Genomic DNA, 19,672 nt, shown 5'->3' on the forward strand with positions numbered 1-19,672 from the left:
GTCCCATCTGAAATGTTAGTTGATCCATGAAACTTCTAATTTCCTCAGTTACCATATTTCCTTAATTCTAACATACCATCTATTGCAAGATGCACTATTGATGTAATAGCAGGTTTTTTGGCAAAGAAAATGTTAAATGTGTACCTTCATTGTAATATGCATTTATTAAATGTTAACTATTAAAGTGGCTTCTAATATGCTTCTCTCATAATCAAGATAGTAAGATATATATGATCTTTCCCTTCTGTGATGTCTCATTATACTTGGAGACTAATACACTTCTTGCCTTACTTTGCCTTTTATTTTTTGACAGTATTTTTACACATACCTTATTTTTCCTCTAGACTGGATGGTAGGAGATGTCTTCTGCAATGCCTAGTGTAGGATGTGCATTGGGAATTTGTTGAATATTGTCACAGTGTGACAGATACTATATTAGGCTCTTTATACAAGTAATCACATTTGATTCTTATAACCTTTACTCCCATTTATCTTATAGGGAAGCTCAAAGTCAGAGAGGTTAAGTGATTTGCCCAGGGTTGTACAATTAATGGTTAACCAGATTTGAACTCAAGTCTATCTGATTTTAAAGCGCACACTTCTTTCAGTAGACTGTGCTGCCTCTCAAAGACTAGGGCTTTACCCATAGTAAATATGTTGTGATTTTGTTTTTGGTACTGAATTGGCAATGCGTTTTTATGTTCCTTTTATCTTCTTTTTTCATAATTGTCCCCATATTTCTGATTCTCTCATTGTATCCTTAGTATAAGTGGCAGTTGTAGAAGGCAGTTCCCTTTATATTACTATATATTTTTTGGCTTTTTTTGCCTACATACATGAACCCAAGAAAAGAGTGCATCACATACTTAACTCTCTGTGTTCTGTAGTCACTTGGTCATAGACTAGATAAACCATCATGCAACTAGTGTTTTTGGTATAAAAAGTAACTTTCTCCTTTTTTCTCCCCCTTTAATTCTAGGCGTAGTACAAGAAGAGTTCGAGAATTGTGGTGGCAGGGATTGCCCCCTAGTGTCCGTGGGAAAGTTTGGAGTCTAGCTGTAGGAAATGAACTAAATATCACTCCTGGTTTGTATTCTATATTCAGTTACTCCCACACATGCAAACAGCCATCTTCAGCGTTCCAAAGCAGATTAGTAGATTGGTCATTTGAAAAGGCCATATATGGCCGTATACCATATGTGTCATTTTAAGAGCATGCTTCATTCCCTACCCCCTTCTAAAACCTGGTAAGATTTAATAAGTAAGTTACTATATTTCATATTATATAAATAAGGTTTGTGGGTTTTCCTTTAGTTTACAACCATCAATAATAATCTTGACATCTAAATATCTTAACTGTGGGTAACTTCAAAAACTTCTGGGTCAAAAAAAAAAAAACAAACTTCTGGGTCTAGGTAACAATAGGTGAATAAACATATACAAGGAAAAATAAAATAGTTGTGGAAAAGTTTCCTCTTTTTTAAAAACCATAAATATTGAGGGAAAGCTAGAAATTTCTTTTCCTATCTTTTTACCCAAACCAGTCATTTTGAATTTTTTTATTTAAAAATTTTAAAGTTTAAAAAACAAAAAGAAGTAAGATTCTCATTGTTTTTATTTTCTTAAGTTTCTTAAAACCTTTACGCATAGGAGTAAAATGTAGATAGGAGTAGAATGTAGTGTAGTTTTGATGAACTAAAAAAAATTACATACAATAAGTATATTATCAGTAGGGTAAAATAATTAGTAATAAAAGATACTAAATGGTCTGAGTGATAATGATAATGTCAGATAAAGGTACCACAGAAAGACTTAGGGACTCTAATATAATAATGTAAATAATACATTGTTACTTAAAATTTTTTATTTACATATTTATTGAAAAACAGCCAAGCAGTAGTAAAGTACAAACTGCATGTTTCGTCCCCCTCTTCCACCCAAAATTCTGCTCTTTATCCTACTCTAGGTACCATTTAGCAATTTGGTGTATGTTCTTCCAGATCTTTTTTCTATGCACATAAAAAAGTGTACATCTACATATGATAATTTTTAAGCCTTCTCTTTTTCTTCCTTTTATTTTTTCCCACAAACCATCTGAACATCCCTCGATATCAGTGCATAAAAGGGGCACTTATATGTACTGTAGCTGCACTGTATTCCACGGTTTGGCTATAGTATAATTTATTTAACCATTTTCCTAGTGGTTGCTAAATCAAAGACATATATGTTAAAACAACATGAGGACTTCGGTCCAGTGGTTAAGGCTCCAAGGTTCCAGTGTATGGGGTGCAGGTTCAATCCCTGGTCAGGGAACTAAAATCCCACATGCATGCAGTGCAGCCAAAAAATAAAAACAAAAAACAAAAAAAACAACATCAAGGTACCTGTCATTTTTTACTCCTCAAAAGTGATTAAAATTAATGAAAATTACCCACATGGAGGATGACTGAAAATAATTTAGAAATATTTACCAAAAGCATCAAAAAATGTAACCTTTGATGGATTTATTCCAGTTCTAACACTTTAAGTAAATAAATAATCAGGACTGGTTTCAGAAGCTTTTCTACAAGGATATTCATTACAGCAATCAGCATTATATATAGTTGTACAGAATTTATAACAAAAATCTAAATGTTTATCTTTAGTCTTAAAAGTGATGCCAACTTTGAATAGCATGATCATGTATAGTTTATAAAATTGATTTTCACAAAAATCCTATAGTGAACATGTCATTTTAACTTGACATGTTCTTTAATTAAAAAATTAGAATTTTTTTAAAAAATTAGAATTTAGGGCAAGAATTGAGTTTTAAATTAAGCCTAAAAAAGGTATTGTATTGGTTAAAGTTTTAGGAATCAGTTTTGCATATAGGTGAGCTGAAGAAGTATTGGTGGCTATTTGAAGTTTTGTTTGCAGTTTTGTTTTTTTTTTGAGAACTTTGGCTTTACACTTTTAAGTATCCTGACAACTTAGACATTAAAACATTGGTTAAGTTGGTATTAATCTTTTGTGATTCTCTAATCAGAAAGTTATTTTTTAAGCTTGAAATTTGTAAGGTTTGTAAAATAACTGGGTCATTTATTTTCAGTCATTTTAGCTTCTCTCTACTAAACAGTTATGTATTCAGGAGTGAAATGGGTACTCATTCTCTTCTTTTTCATTAGTGGTGGGAAGAAAGCTAAATTTCAGCGGAAGTAAATTTAGTTTTGATAACTTTGTTTATTTTAGGGGCTCTAATAGTTTGACTCTTTTCCTGTTGTATTTGTCTTAATCATGAAATTTATAACCATTAGAGAATAGTAACTAAGAATAGGGGTTCTAAAGTCAGTCAAATGTGGTTCAAATCTTGGTTCCACTCTGTATTAGGTTTGTGACCTTGGGCAAATTACTTAACATCTACAGGTCTTAGTTTTCTTCATCTGTAAATGGGGATAAGATAATTAGCTGTCTCAAAGGAGTGTTCTAACAGTGATTTGTGATGATGAATATCAAATTATAGTGAAAGTGAAATTTACTGAGAATGCATACAGCATCATTACTGTCAGAAAACAAGAAAAGGAAACATACACTGATCTCAAAGTATTCTCTGCTCAAATCCAAGATACTTCTTTAGTCTGCTTCAAGCTCTACATTTGTACATACAGAATAAGATGTGTGACATGCCCAGTCAAGCATGAAATTGAACTGAGATGCAGGTTATCTTATTATAGATGAGCACTGTAACTCTTCCGTGAAGAGATATCCTTTGATGTTTGGAAATGCATTGCTACATTTTTATTATTGGATCAATTTTGTGACTTCCAAAAGTGATGTATTTATTTCATGAGCCTTTTTTTCCCAAGACAGTTTTGAAGTTTGAGTAGAACAGTGAAACTGGAATTCCTAGCTTGGAATCAGTTTGAAATGAAAAAGTGCAAACCTCAGTCTAAGAACTGCAAAAAAATTATATATCTAAATTTTAAGATTATATCTACATCTTATATCAAAACATTGATGGAGATGGGCACAAATAATAGAAATTTTAAGTTTTTTGTTCTTTTTAAAGTTCTTCTTTCCAAACCATGAGTAGTAACAAGAAGTGAACAGAAGGGAGAAAGGGTCAGAATAGTAATAGTCTATTTGAAATGTAAAAGTCAGCAATTTTATAATGATCTGGTTCTTGTTAGTATATATATTGGGTTGGCCAAAAGATTCTTTTGTTTTTATCTGTAAGATGGCTCATAGCACTTAGTTGTCTTTAACTTCATTCAAAACACTTTTGTTAGATTGTATGTGACAGCTGTCATATCAGCGTGAATTTTAAAAAAGACATCAAAATTGGTGAATTTTTGTGTAGCCATTTTAATATTGAAGATGGAAGAAAAATCCCAACATTTTCGGCATATTATGCTTTATTATTTCAAGAAAGGTAAAAATGCAGCTGAAATGGCAAAAAAAGATGTGTGCAGTGTATGGAGAAGGTGCTTTGATTGATCGAACGTGTCAAAAGTGGTTTGTGAAGTTTCGTGCTGGAGATTTCTCACTGGACGATGCTCCATGGTCAGGTAGACCAGTTGAAGTTGATAACGATCAAATTGAGACATTAATTGAGAACAACTGAATGTTATACCACGAGGAAGATAGCCAACATACTCAAAAAATCCAAATCAAGCGTTGAAAATCATTTGCACCAGTTTGGTTATGTGAATCACTTTGATGTTTGGTTTCCACATACGTTAAGCTAAAAAAAAAAAAACCTTGACCATATTTCCACATGCGATTCTCTACTGAAACGTAATGAAAATGTTATGTTTTTAAAACAAATTGTGGGGCTTCCCTGGTGGCACAGTGGTTAAGAATCCACCTGCCAATGCATGGGACACAAGTTCGTGCCCTGGTCCGGGTAGATCCCACAGGCTGCAGAGCAACTAAGCCCGTACACCACAACTACTGAGCCTGCGCCCTAGAGCCTGCGAGCTACAACTACTAAAGCCCATGCTCTGCAACAAGAGAAGCCACCGCAATGAGAAGCCCGTGCACCGCAACGAAGAGTAGCCCCCACTCTCCACAACTAAAGAAAGCCCACACAGCAACGAAGACCTAGCCATACATACATACATACATACATACATACATACATACATACATACATACATAATAAAGTTCCCTTTAAAACAAATTGTGACAGGCGATGAAAAGTGGATACCATACAATAATGTAGAACAGAAGAGATCATGGGGCAAGTGAAACGAACTATCACCAACCACACCAAAGGCCGGCCTTCATCCAAAGAAGGTGATGTTGTGTATATGGTGGGATTGGAAGGGAGTCCTCCATTATGTGCTTCTTCTGGAAAACGAAATGATTAACTCCTGCAAGTACTGCTCCCAGTTAGACCAAGTGAAAGTGGTACTCAACAAAAAGCATCCAGAATTAGTCAACAGAAAACGCATAGTCTTCCATCAGGCTAACGCAAGACCGCATGTTTCTTTGATGACCAGGCAAAAACTGTTACAGCTTGGCTGGGAAGTTCTGATTCATCTTCCATATTCACCAGACATTGTACCTTCGGATTTCCATTTAGGTCTTTACAAAATTCTCTTAATGGAAAAAATTTCAATTCCCTGGAAGACTGTTAAAGGCACCTGGAACAGTTCTTTGCTCAAAAAGATAAAAAGTTTTGGGAAGATGGAATTATGAAGTTGCCTGAAAAATGGCAAAAGGTAGTGGAACAAAAGGGTGAATACATTGTTCAATAGAGTTCTTGATGAAAATGAAAAATGTGTCTTTTATTTTTACTTAAAAACCAAAGGCACTTTTTGGCCAACCCAGTATTATGTATACTTAATATGGTACAGTCATACATTGGGATACTGTGCAGTTGTTAAAAAAAAACCCACAAACCTAAAGTAGATTTATTCTACTAATGTGGACCAACTTCCAGTGTGATAAAGCAAGATGCAAATCAATGCATGTAATATGTTGCCACTTTATTTCAAAGGAAAATATATATGTATATGCTTGTGTTTGCATATTTTTATCTTTAGAGATTTGGTAAGCAGAAAGTGCATTGGAGGGAAGGAAATTTATTTTTCACTCTATACTGTTTTGTACTGTTTGAATATTTTAGAAAATCACATTCATATATTACCTTTAAAAACAAATACATTTTTTAGTTTTATATTTTAATTTAAAAAAAATTTTTGGCCGTGCTCTGCAGCTTGTGGTATCTTAGTTCCCCAACAAGGGATCGAACCCACACCCTCAGCAGTGAAAGTGCCAAGTTCTAACCAACGGACCACCAGGGAATTCCCTAAATACATTTTTAAAAAAAGATTAATTGAAGTAAAAAATGTTCTTGGTATTTTGGGCAATATATAAACGTTGGTATTTGGGCAAGAAGTACTTTTTGCTATTTTGTCATGGAAACTTACTATTTTTATGTATTTTTAAATATCTATAATAGAAAGTAGAAACAATTAAAATTTGAGAATTGAGAAAATTTTTCAATTTCTTTTATTCTTGAAGTTTTAATGAGATGCTGTATATGGAAGCACAGAGTGGTAGTCTCAAAAAGTGATTTGGCAATTAAAGTAAAAAGATAAGGGTTGAGATTTTTGTATGTAGGCCTTCTGGAGAAATTTGTGAAGTTTGGTAGCTTTGGATAGCTTAGGTAGCCTTAGATAGCAATATCATAATGGAGAAACCAGTTTCAAGAGAGAAGGAAAGCAAGAAGTAGCATTTGCATTTATTGAGGGTCTATAAGGTGTCAGGAGGTGTATGTAAATTATCTTATTTAAGCATCAGTAACCCCATGAGTAGGTGGTGGTTTTCTCCGGTTTACAGATGAAGAAAGCCAAGTTCCAGAGTGATCAAGTACCTTTCTTGAAGTCCCACAGGTAGTAAGTGACAGAGCTGGAATTTGAATCTAGATCTGACTGACTCCAAGAAAATCATGTCTCTGCTATTCTACAGTGATACTTCTTCAGCAGAAGCATCTCTTCCTGCCTCTTAACATTCATTCTATATTGTAGCTATTTGGATGACCACTCTGCAGTATTTTCTTTGCTGTCTTTCTGGTTGAGTAATGAATAGTTTTGGTAGAATCAAGTACTTCAATTTGCCACATTTTTGATGCCGGCTACATAAGAAAAATCTGACCTTATAATAGGATTTTTTTCTCTTTATTTTTAAGTAAGAGTAAAAATAGAAAATATGAGAATAAATTTCTTTCCTATTATTTATGAATTTTTGTTCTTTTTTTCCCCCAGAACTTTATGAAATCTTCCTCTCAAGAGCAAAGGAACGGTGGAAAAGCTTCAGTGAAACAAATTCAGAGAGTGATGTAGAAGGTGTGATTTTTTTTGTTGTGGTTAATAAAAATTTCTCAAAATCCAGTTGCTGAGATACTAGTGTGATTTTTACAGTGTATCAGGAACTAGTAATTCTTCACATGCATTATCTCCTTTAATGTTATAACCCTTTAAGTAGATGGTATTATACTGAATGATATAAGAGGAAACTGAGGCTCAGAGTGTTTAACTTGGGAACAGTGAAGCTGTAATGTAAACCCAGGTTGTTGAACCCCAGAGTCCAGGATTTAATCACAACAGTAAGACTAATGGGATACAGTATTTTTAGGCCAACTCTTAACTTAAAGATAGATGATCTGCACACCTCACTTGTGACCTGTTGTCTCCCCTGACTCTCACTGACTTTCATTCACTCCCTAATGTATTATTTATAATTCTTATTGTGCCTTAACCTTTGTTCATTTAATTCACGCATAGACTTCATCTTTCCCTCCACTCTCATCAGGTTTTTTTCCTAATCATTTTGGCGAAAACAGGAACACTTTTTTTTCCTGTCATCATAGTTTATTAAATTTAGGTAAATTTATTTAAATATTTCTTGTCCTTGAATAACGGGGAGCTGTTTATCTGCCAGTCACTTTTCTTTCTACTTCATAGAAGGCAAATTTTTCTCTTCCCTATAAGTAAAACTCTAAAAATGAGCATGGTTTAGGGTAGAGAAATGGTGCATATCTCATAGTGGTTTTCTATGAGTATGTAAACAACTCTGTTAAATTCCTTGAATACTCTTTTTTCTAATTTAGAAAAGTGAACAGTATGGTGGGGAAAATTGACTAAACAAGGTTAGAAAGAAGATTTGATTGGCAGAAAGGTTCATGTAAGCATCATCCCAAGACCTGTTAGCTATGTCAGCTATTTGTGGGAAACTAAAAGTTCAAGGAAGAAGATGTAAGAAGTTTTAATTGGCAGGGCCTCAGCCTCAGTTTTAAACTCACTTTTATGAAATATTGGGAAGCGTAGGAATTAAAATTATGAGCATTTACTTCAGAGACATTTTGTCATGATTAATAAATGGTAAAAGTTGTATTTTAGTAGAAATCAAATGTAAATGAAGAATTGTTTCAATCAGAAACACTGTTCTGTTTAAATTACTGATTTCTTATTTCCTGTGTGTTTATAATTTGTAGTTGTCATTAAACTTTTTTGGCCATTATCTTTTCAAATATTACTTCTGCCTCATCTTTCCTCTCCTTCTAGGACTTCAATTACATGTATGTTAGACCATTTAACAGTGTCCCATAAGTCTCTTATACTATTTATTAAAATTCTTTTTCTTTCTGTGCTTCAGTTTAGATGATTTTTGTAATCAAGTTCATGAATCCTCTCTTCTTTTATATCCAGTCTATTAAATATATCCTATTTATCCAATATATATCTTTAATTTCAGAAATTACACTTTATAATTCTAGAATGTCTACCTGGTTCTTTTTATAGATTCTATTTTTCTGTGGAAATTATCTTTCCATCCCACACATGTCCTCACTCATTTTCTCTATTTTCTTTAACATATTTATAGCAGTTAATATCCTTGTTTAATTCCATTCCTGGATCATCTGCAGGTCTGCTTCTATTGGCTGGTTTTTCCCTTGATTATACGTCATATTTTCCTGATTCTTTGCATATCTTAAAAGTTTAAATTGTATGTTATTATAAATAAAAAAGGTATAAATTGAAGCTGGTGTTTCCCCTCAGAGGAATTATGCTCTTTTCTGTTAGGCCATTGGGTTATCGCCTCAATTCAGTCAGTAACTGAGCTAGGTTGGGCAAGATTACAGCTTTAGATAGACTTAGTTAATCTTGGGTTTCAAATTTGTTGATAGGACGAACTGTCCTATTTTGACTACAGGCTCCCCTCTTCAATGAGACATTCTCCCAAGGGCCATGTGCTTATGAGTTATCTCATTATGTCTTTCCAGCCTGGCCTTCTGCACTACACTAGCACTCAGCAAAAGTCCCACAGGGTAAAACCAGATATACGTTCAGGCTCCTCCAGATCCTTCCTGTCACATCAGTCTTATGTGGCCATGAAAAGCTCTTCTGGTTTCTCTTTCCCTAAGCAGAGTACCTTTGTCTATGGAGGCTCAATCCTGAGCCCATTCTGAGACTTGGCAGATGCCCCTAGAAAGAAAAATGGCCACTGGTATCCACTCACCTAGGAAAGGGAAGGCTCTTCTCTTTCTGGGATTTAAATCCTTTAGACCGCTTTCCTGGCCCTCAGCAGTGAGAACATGGAGTCCTAACCACTGGACTGCCCAGGAATTCCCTCTTATGCCTTTTTTAAAACAAGTGGTATTTGAAATTCATTCTTTTTTCTAGTTGTTATTGTGGCAGCAGTAGCCTTCCCCTACCTTCTATGAAACCCAGAAGCAGAAATCTTGCACCATAAAACTTTCTGATAAGTGTATAGATACTTTCTTCATATTAGAGGCTCTAAGTTCCAGTAAAAGCTATATGGCATTTCTTTAAGTTTCTTAATTATTCAGCTTTTAACTTTCCTTAAGTAACATATATGCTGTGTGATCATTCTGTGTTGGTAAGATTGAACTTGGTATAGTCAAGTAATCATTTCAATTTTATCTAACTGGCAAATGCAGGTGTATCTGTTGCTGATCGGGAGGCCAGTCTGGAATTAATTAAGTTGGACATATCCCGTACATTCCCATCTCTCTACATCTTTCAGAAGGTAAGGGTTTCTAACCAGCTTGTAACAACTAATTTTTTTTTTAATCCAAGGGAACAAATTCTCTAAATGCATAGCTCTTATTTTTTAAAAGGCAAAACTGTAAAAATTGTAGACCTTTATATAAAAAATGTAAAACTAGTAGGAAAAGAGTAAAGGCATTTCTGTTATTTTATTCCACTGTTTGAATGCATTGCAGTTGACATAGCACATAAAGGTACTTGATGAGTTTTCACTGAAGTTAATTTCTTTGCTTCACTTTCTATTCTGTAAAATATTTAAATTTTAACATTTTTGCCTAGTATATTGTTAAAATATAAAGAAGTTTGTTCCAAAACTTTAAAATTTTTCATAATTATAATACTATTGAAATAGGAAGAAACAGTTTATTTTTTGTGCAGAGGCTGTTATGAAGTTGTTTATATTTTATGGGGAGAGAAATGATTACATTTTATATGTCTATATGACTCAAGTCTTTATTCATGGAATTCTTCTATCTTTATATTGATAAAATGAGATTAAAAATTTTACCATTAAGATTAAAATTATTAATAAACTTAATTTCGTGTAGCTTGATGGTTTTCTCTTGCTGAAACTGTATTATAGCAAATGAAAGAATCTATTTTCATTATAATTTTATTGTACCAAATTTAGACATCTTTAAAATTGCACACAAACTACAAAGCTTGTATCCATCCATCAAGTGAGTTTATGTGGCTTTTTTGGTTTTCCATAATTAAATATTTTTTATTCATACTTTAGAAAACATCTTTGCGGAGTGATGAAGTATACTGACTAAAACTAGTCATTTAGGAAATGTAAAGTTTATTAACATGTTTTTTGAGAATTAACTTAGAGACAGTTATTTGTATAGCTTGACATTTCATTTTTCTCTCCTCTAAGGGTGGCCCATATCATGATGTCTTACATAGTATATTAGGGGCATATACATGTTACAGACCTGATGTTGGTTATGTAAGTATTTGTTTCAGTCTGCTTTTTGAATATAAACATTTTATCTCTCTTATCTCATAATATCTTATGTTGTATTAGCTCCCAAATGTCTGTATCTTTGTTTTTTTTTCTTGGTCATATTAACTTACGCGGAGAGGAATCGTCCCATCTCCTACCAGAGGCTTATGAGACTGATAGCCAGCTTTCTCGGAGAGCAGCTGGGGATTTTACCATTCAATTTGTAAACTTTTATTTATTGTTCCTGCTGTGGTGCCTTCTCCCCTTCTCCCTAACTCTCCTTTTCCTGACTGTCCCTTCAGAGGTAAACCTCTTATGTTCTGCTGGGTTGAGGGAAAGGTAGATGGATACCTGTCCATACAGGATAGAGGAGGGGATTTGCTCCTTTCACAGATTTTCAACCAATCCTAGTTTTAGCCCTACCTTTCAATTTTAGAGGGACCTGATAACTTCACTTCCTGAGCTTTCCAGATTTTGTTGGCTGAATTGGCTTGCTGCTTATTGGCTTCCTCCCCTGCACATATTTTAGTTTCAACATTCTCCATTTAGTTAAATTAAAATTTCTAAAATGCTGTTGACATCTTTTATCTACTGTTTATATTATTTTCCATTCTTTTCATCCTCCTAAGTTAATACTTATCTTTTTATTTACTGTTATTTTAGTTGGATTTGGGAGGGAACAAAGAAAACTGTATGTTCAATTTGTCATGTTTAACTAGAAATCATTAAACCTTCATCTTCTTGCCTTTGTCTTAAAATAGAAGAATTTTAGAGATCTCACAATAGGGTGGCTGTGTGGTACAATTTATCCTATTTTGTTGCATGTTCATTTGTATATTTGTTTATTGATCCACTTAACAAATATTTATTGTGTGCTTATTGCTATATGCCAGGCTTTGTTCTAGGCATTTTGTTCACCTTAGTGAACAAAAGAAAGATTCTTCCCCTTTTTTTTTTTTTTTTTGCGGTACGCGGGCCTCTCAGTGTTGTGGCCTCTCCCGTTGCGGAGCACAGGCTCTGGATGCGCAGGCTCAGCGGCCATGGCTCACAGGCCCAGCCGTTCCGCGGCATGTGGAATCTTCCCGGACCAGGGCACATACCCGTGTCCCGTGCATCGGCAGGCGGACTCTCAACCACCACGCCACCAGGGAAGCCCCCTTTTTGATGCTTATAATTTAGAAGGAGGAGACAGACAATAAATAACAACAAATAAGTAAATCATATGTTATATTAAAAGGTGATAAGTGCTATGGAAAAAGTATGGCACGGGTTGAGGGGAAGTGAAGGTTTGGGTATGGAACAGCTTGTAGTATTAAAGGATATGTCCTTATGAAGGAAGTAAAATTTGAACAAAGAATCCCTCTTGCTCATGTGTTCTGTAATAGAACTGTAAAGACATTATGTAACCCCTTCACATTTTAAAGTTGACATTCATTTAAATTTTTTCATTATAAGTTTAATTGTAAAGGATTTAATTTTTAGCACTTGTTAAATATTGATATTTTAAAATAAAACTCATACTTCTTTTAAAAAGTGTAGCCAGTAGAATTTTAACACTATAATGAGTTTATATATGTCATCATCCATTTAAAGAAAAATATATGAACGAGTTCTTCATTAATACTCTACAGAATACACAGATTTATTGGCTCATTGGATTTATGTAAAATGACCACCTTAGAACCTAATTGGTGATGGCAAGCCTCACTGGCAAGCCAGTCAGTCAAATCAGACTTGTTTTATAATATGTGATAAGAGTAGTATAAACTATATTGGAATACATATTTCATGATGTGGTTTGATAAAATAGGTTTTTAACTGCATTAATGAATAATACATACTTAATCTATAAATAAATCACACAGCAGTTTTATCTGTGGAATTTCTTCAGTATATATTGTAAAAATTTGGTAATGGTTCACATTCCAGTTATATTTAAAATAACCAAGGACACCAATCTGTATTGCTCTTTTATTTGTTCTCCTGGTCTCTCTGTGTAAGTCTGTTATACAAATCTCTACCAGAAGTGCTCTGTAAACTGTTTTTTTAATGAAAGAATGAATATTTTTACAACAGCAGTTCCCAATTACTTATCTGCTAAAAAATGTGCAATAGCTGCTCGTAACTCACAAGCAAACATCTGTATAGCTTAGCCTTTTACTGAAGACCTTTCATAATTTGTAAATGCATCCTACTTTTTCTAATTTTTCCCATTAATCCCATTATAAATCGTTTCTTCCAACTGTGCTGGCCCTCTTTGTCTCTGCTGACGTGTCTTTTCCATCTTAGAATGGTTTTTCCTCATTTTTCCAGCTGCTCTCCTGGGAATCCAGCCTCACTATCCTAACCCCCACAGCCTCTTCTTTCTTGGAATTTCAGCAGCACTTCTCATAGATCTCTTTTGTTCCTAGTTCTTCACTTTCTACCTCAGACAGATGTGTTATAACAATGGAGACAGTCACCTAATTTTCATTAAATTTTGTGAGTTTATACTTGAAATACTTCAAACTGAGAGAAAATGAAAACTAGGTAGAATACTGAGATAGACTTTTGTAGCAAGTAAAAGCTGATACTTTTTTCTTTTTTCCAAAATTTTCCCTAATACTTTTTAAACCACATGAGCAAGAAAGAAAAGTAAAATTCAGGGAGATTTCATAATTTTTAATGGTTCTCTATATTTACCTTTGTTGGAAAATAAAAAGAAATTTTAAAACTTGGTTAATTCTACTTTGTAATGTCACTTTGTAATTTTTCAGGAATACAATAAAATAAACTGTATAGAATTATTATTGTAAGCACATTTTGATTAATTTCTTTTCCCTTTGAAGGTCCAAGGGATGTCCTTCATAGCAGCAGTTCTCATTCTCAACTTGGAAGAGGCAGATGCCTTCATTGCATTTGCAAATCTCCTGAATAAGCCATGCCAGTTAGCCTTTTTTCGTGTGGATCACAGCATGGTATGGACATTTGGAATGAATTGTGTTTTTCTTTGACAGTTTCTATAGTCTGAATGCCCTTTTAGAGTGAAAAACAGTAATTAGAAGACTAAGATAATCTGATCTAAAATAAGCTTTTCATTGAATTATTATAGTTTTATGAATGCTTGATGAAAAGACTCAGAGATGTTAAGCCAGATTTTCTATTACTATTAAGGATTTATTTTCTCTATTTCTAGAGTGTACTCTTAAATAATTTTGTTGAAATTTCTATCTTTAGATGTTGAGATATTTTGCAACGTTTGAAGTATTTTTTGAAGAAAATCTCTCCAAACTGTTTCTTCATTTCAAATCTTACAGTCTTACACCAGACATATACTTGATAGACTGGTAAGTCATAACATATGTAAAATATAACTATTAAAAGGAAACAAAGTGTAACTTTTTGCCTAGAGTAAATTTCATGCACAGTACCATACATGTAAAAAGCTCTTCGCTTACATGTAGAGAAACTCTCATATTTTTGTGGAGGGGCATGTGAGTAAGAGCATGGACTCTGGGTTGAAATCAGAATCCCTCAGTTTGTGTTTCAGTTTCCTAACTGTAAAATGGGAATAATAATATCTATATCTTGAGTTGTAGTGAGAGTGTTTTGCATGGATTATCTCATTCAATGCCTGGTACATAGTAAGCTCTCAGAAAGAGTTACTTGCTGTTCCTTTTATATTCTTAACACCAAGGGCTTATGATAGTTATGATAGTGTTTCTTTATCGAGGGCTTTGCTTTTTTCCAAGGCCTTATCCAGCTTTCTGACCGAGCAATGATGCCTTATTTAGGTGCTAATGTCTTTTTTCAACTTTACAATTCTAGCTCTTCTGTTTTAACTTGGAAATTTTGCCTAGGACTCTGGTGAGCAGTAAAATCGATTATAGAGAGGGCGGGTGAACTTTGCCCAAGAGATGGAGCAGTTGATCGTAAGGTAGACTGTTAGGAGTACATGTGAAATATTTAAACCTTAAATCCTAATCATTAAACATCAGTGGGTTCCATATAAATGATATTGTTTTAGTATGGAAAGATAAATTAATAATGGCATTGATCAAGTATCTTTCCAGTTGTTTGAGGTTTCTTTTATTTAGGCTTTAAAAAAAAACTAAGTTATTTTTCAGTGTATTCTCTTCCATTCCCATTAGGAACATTAGAATTCTGTTGAGTAGGACCCAGGATCATGGGGAGAGGGTTTTATAATATGGGACCCAAGGGACCAAGATCAAATATGTAAATCTGTAAAAGAAGGGGGGTAAAAACTCCTCAACTGTCCCTCTTAAGGACTGTGAACATGAGGCAAAGCAGAATCACAATTGATAAAGGGAGCAGAATGGAATTAATACTGAGTGAGTACTGTATACTAGAAACTCCCTAGGCAGTACTGGTACCCTTTCTCATTTTGAACAGTGAATTAGTATTCTCTGTACTACCAAGAGTATGTTTTTTGTTATGCAATTAAATGTGTTTATAACTTAAGAAGTAGACACAGATTTTTGTTTCACTGCCTCTGTTGAGCTTATAACATATGAATCCCAGGATCAGTGGTGCAAGAAAAAAGAGGAATAAATGAGTGGCAGTGCTAAAAGGAATTTTTTTCATTTTTTAGTGGGAGAGCCTTTAGTTTCCTTGTTCACGCACATTTCATCAGCAGTACCTCAGATAAACACAGTCTGTGTAAAAATGTGTACCTTCTTTGCCAAGGCAACATCAAGAGAAGTTCTCTAGCACCTACTCTCCCTACTTCCTCAACCAGAGTGCTACCCCAGAGTACCACTGGATAAAGACTTACATGATCAAACATTATCAGAAAGGATGTGAAAAACCATTTTGGTGATTCTATTGGAGGGTATACATGCTCCAAAAGAAGTAGTAAGTAAAGTTTGGTGAAGGGAAAACAAAACAGTGGATGTTTGTGGAAAGAGAAAAGAAGAAAGTCAGACTTTATGGTTTTGTATTTAGGTTACTAAAAGATGGTACTTGGTTTCCTCATACAGTAGTAAGAAGTAACTTGTATTGAGCATTTCTTATGTGCCTGGCGCTATTCTAAATACTTTATATTTATTAACTCCTTTAATTTTCAAAACAATTCTGAGAGTTAGGTAATTTTATTTTGTTTACTAATGAGGAAACTGAGGCACAGCAAGGATGAGTATCTTACTCAAGGTAACACAACCAGTAAGTTGCAAATCTTAAGATTCAAACTCAGGTATTCTGATTTTAGAGCCCATACCCTTAACCATGAGGTTTTTCTGCCACTCTAGTTTGTATTAGGCCATATCTTGACGTAAGGTTGTAAATTCACATACTTTTGTTATTTATTACTTCATTTCCAGCTACTCACGTTCTTTGAGCGAAGGAGCCATATCTTATTTGCCTTTTTCACCCTAATTAAGCACTGTTCTTTTTATATAGAGATACTTAATGAGTGAATGAATAAATGAATGAAAAATTCCAATGACTTTTTCCCCCTAATTTTAGGATCTTCACACTATATAGCAAATCACTACCACTTGATCTGGCCTGTCGAGTCTGGGATGTATTTTGCAGAGATGGGGAGGAATTTTTATTTAGGACTGGATTAGGAATCCTCCGACTATATGAAGATATTCTCCTACAGATGGACTTTATTCATATAGCACAGTTTCTAACTAAATTGCCGGAAGATATCACATCAGAAAAGCTGTTCACCTGTATTGCAGCCATCCAGATGCAGAATAGTACCAAAAAATGGACTCAGGTAGAGTGACATTTTCCTACTTGTAATAGATGTATAAAAACAGTTTATTTCTTGTAAAAACAAAAAGTCATGTATTTCTCAAATATTAGTGCTTAAATTTTTTAAAAACTTACAAAAATAATTTTTGATTTTGAAAAAAAAAAAACGAATTGCTCTGCTTTCACCTCTCCAGACTTATGGCTTTATTTTTATGTAAGTCCAGTAATATTTTTTGAGTTTAGTGAAGTACAGCCTACAATAGTCATGTATTTGCCAGGGCAATTGTATAATTACCTTGGTATTTCAGATAGACAACAGTTGTTTTAAATACCTGATGTGTACTAAGGGTTTGCAATAAAAAGAATGTAATGTATGATCCTGACTTTTTAGATGCTTAATCTTGTTAGGGAAGCAAATATATTGGAGGGAAACAAATATATTGGCAGTCGAAAGTTAAATGACATAAAAAATAGTGTTAACACTTGCTCCATGAATGATAGCCAGTAGGCATTATAAGCTCTCAAGTTTTATTGCTTATAAAAATGAAAATATAAGAATATTGGTCCAGAGGATGTTTTGTTACTTAACAGTAATTTTATAATATTTGGCAAGTGATGAAAACTGGAATCTAACTATATGTCATAAAATTGGATTGAAACAAACAAGAGGATTTGAGAATGGCAGTCTTTCAGGGGACAGAGTTATGTATACTAAAGCTGTTTCATGTTAATAAACTATAGTTTTTAAAATCTCTTTAATCTGCATGGTAGTTTTTTTGAGGGTTAATGTTTACTTTATATAATTTCCAGGTCTTTGCATCTGTGATGAAGGATATTAAAGAAGGAGACAAGAATAATAGTCCAGCTCTGAAAAGCTAATCTTCAAAATTAACAGACTAATTGCAATATTAAAAAAATGTTTTTGATAAAAGTATTTTGTTTCCTATGTAAACAGCATGGAAGAAAATGTTGAAGAATCAAGACTTGGAAAACCGCTGATTTTGAATTCCATGGCTGAAGTAAATGAGTACCTATTGACAGTATTAATAAAAAAGTATTTTATAGGGAGAGCCATTTTACAAAGAAAAAAGTTTAAATGGCTAGTTCATACTCCGTAATTTGGAGTGAACAGTTTAATGCAATAAATTTTTTTAACACCTTTGGAGACAGTTCAAATTTTTACATCTTTTCTTTTTTAACAATTAGCATAAAGGAGGAGCATAACAATTAGCACTTTGGAGGTCAGAACAGGATTGTTAAATACTACTTTAACTTCCAAAATACTATTTGAAATAAACACCTTAGTACAGATATTATCTCCAGTTCCACACATTTGAAGACATTATAGACCAAGAATAAGCAACGTTGATTGTAAATTATTTACGTCACTGAAGTTGTTTATCTTCACTCACAGGTTGGGGCAAATTTAGGTTATCTGGGAACTAAAAATATTGGTAGGAGATTGTTTAGCATTTGTGTAGGTGTTTTTCCACAGTACCATGTCTGTTTGTTTTTGAAAGGAAATTGTTTCATTTCCTCAAGGAATTCCTATCACTCAGAGCATTTTAGCCTCTCTGTTTCTAGTCTAAGAAATTGTTCATCTAGTAATTTAAGAAAGCTGACTGGTAGAAGAAATTTCTTTGCACTTTAATGCACTGAAGGCTTTTTGGGGGGAGTAAGTCCATAAATATAAATGAGGTTTTTCACTGGTTAAGAGTAAAAAGTCATGAATTTTGAGAGTTCTTAATTAGAATGCTACTTGGCAAGACTTTAAATTTGGTAGTTAAAATTCTTTCACTGTAGAAACAAAATCTGTTAATTCCAGTTTGAAATTGGAAATCTTAATATGTAGCCAAGTCCATGACTTGTAAAACACTGTGTATAATTTTCTAATCAAAGGAAATAAGAGTAAAAGGTAAAATTAATTTTTTTCTAATGAGTAACTTTGATGATATTAGGATAAAGGAATGATTAATTGTCAGTAAATTGACATTAAATTTATTATAATATGTTTAATTCTTAAACCTAAAATAAATCACTTGACTATCATGAGTGATATCTATATAAAATGGTATTTGGTTAATAATTAGATTTATAGTGTGCTTTTACGTTGCAATTTTGTTTGAAACAACACTTAAGCACACTATTTCTGTTAGTGGTATATAGTCTTCAAACTAACAAGCCTGAGAACCTTGTTAGTGTAGCACCTGCCTCTTTAGGAGTATGGGACCAGACGGTACCTATGTATTTTTACCCCATGGGTCATTCTAGCCTAGGGACCACTAATGGAACCCTCAGAAGTTAACTCCTCTCCTAGGAGCTTGCTTAGTGGAAACTAGTAGTGTAGTAAAATATTGAGGGAGTACCCAGGGTCTTAATAGGTTTTAGAATGACATTTTAACTCTGGTAACTACTTCCTTGGTATTGGTGGCCCTGATAGAGGGAATGTAACCCCTGGCAGTAATCTCATTGAGGTTATACTCCCTGCCTAAACTTAATCTTACTTTTGTGTATTTGTTTCCAGAGTTGGACCTAAGTTACTGTATTTCTTTTTCTCATTTTTATTACTGTACAGTTTCTTTACCTTTCAAATATAAATGTGTATATAAAATGTAAATACAAGGAATTTATTAAAAACCACTATTAACAGTTACTGTGTAAATAAAACTCGTAAGCAGAGTAATTACTTGAAATGAGTCTTCATTATTTTGGGGATATTTAACTACATGTGGAGATAAAAAGGGTATAAACTTTTTTGCCAAATTTCTCTTCCTGGGATGCACTGGGCCTTTAGCCTCTTGAGACTGACAGTACTGGCAGCTAAAATATTTTTACTGTCTTTTCCCTTGAACCTCTTATACATGCAGTATGGAGTTACTCATTATTCACATGGTCAGTTGTATGACAGTTTTTTTGGTTAAAGTATATTTTCAATTAAAAAATAACTTTCCTAAAAGCCTCAAGATAA

At 33.6% G+C, this 19,672-nt stretch overlaps 1 protein-coding gene across 3 annotated transcripts in view; it reads left to right on the plus strand.

Annotated features, from left to right (window-relative positions):
* TBC1D12 (TBC1 domain family member 12) overlaps nt 1-19,387 on the plus strand; it is a 124,963-nt gene extending 105,576 nt beyond the window's left edge. For all 3 annotated transcript variants that reach the window (XM_029245443.1, XM_029245442.1, XM_029245444.1), the window contains 8 exons: nt 980-1,086; nt 7,251-7,331; nt 9,947-10,035; nt 10,936-11,007; nt 13,833-13,961; nt 14,221-14,330; nt 16,468-16,726; nt 17,515-19,387. In XM_029245443.1, coding sequence (XP_029101276.1) covers nt 980-1,086; nt 7,251-7,331; nt 9,947-10,035; nt 10,936-11,007; nt 13,833-13,961; nt 14,221-14,330; nt 16,468-16,726; nt 17,515-17,583 — 916 coding nt within the window. In that variant the 3' untranslated portion in view covers nt 17,584-19,387. The remainder of the gene's footprint in view (nt 1-979; nt 1,087-7,250; nt 7,332-9,946; nt 10,036-10,935; nt 11,008-13,832; nt 13,962-14,220; nt 14,331-16,467; nt 16,727-17,514) is intronic.
* The last annotated feature ends 285 nt before the right edge of the window (nt 19,388-19,672 follow it).

This window comes from Monodon monoceros, unplaced genomic scaffold, assembly GCF_005190385.1.
Source record: "Monodon monoceros isolate NGI ecotype Baffin Bay Population unplaced genomic scaffold, NGI_Narwhal_1 Super_Scaffold_4, whole genome shotgun sequence".
NCBI classification, from domain to species: Eukaryota; Metazoa; Chordata; class Mammalia; order Artiodactyla; family Monodontidae; genus Monodon; species Monodon monoceros.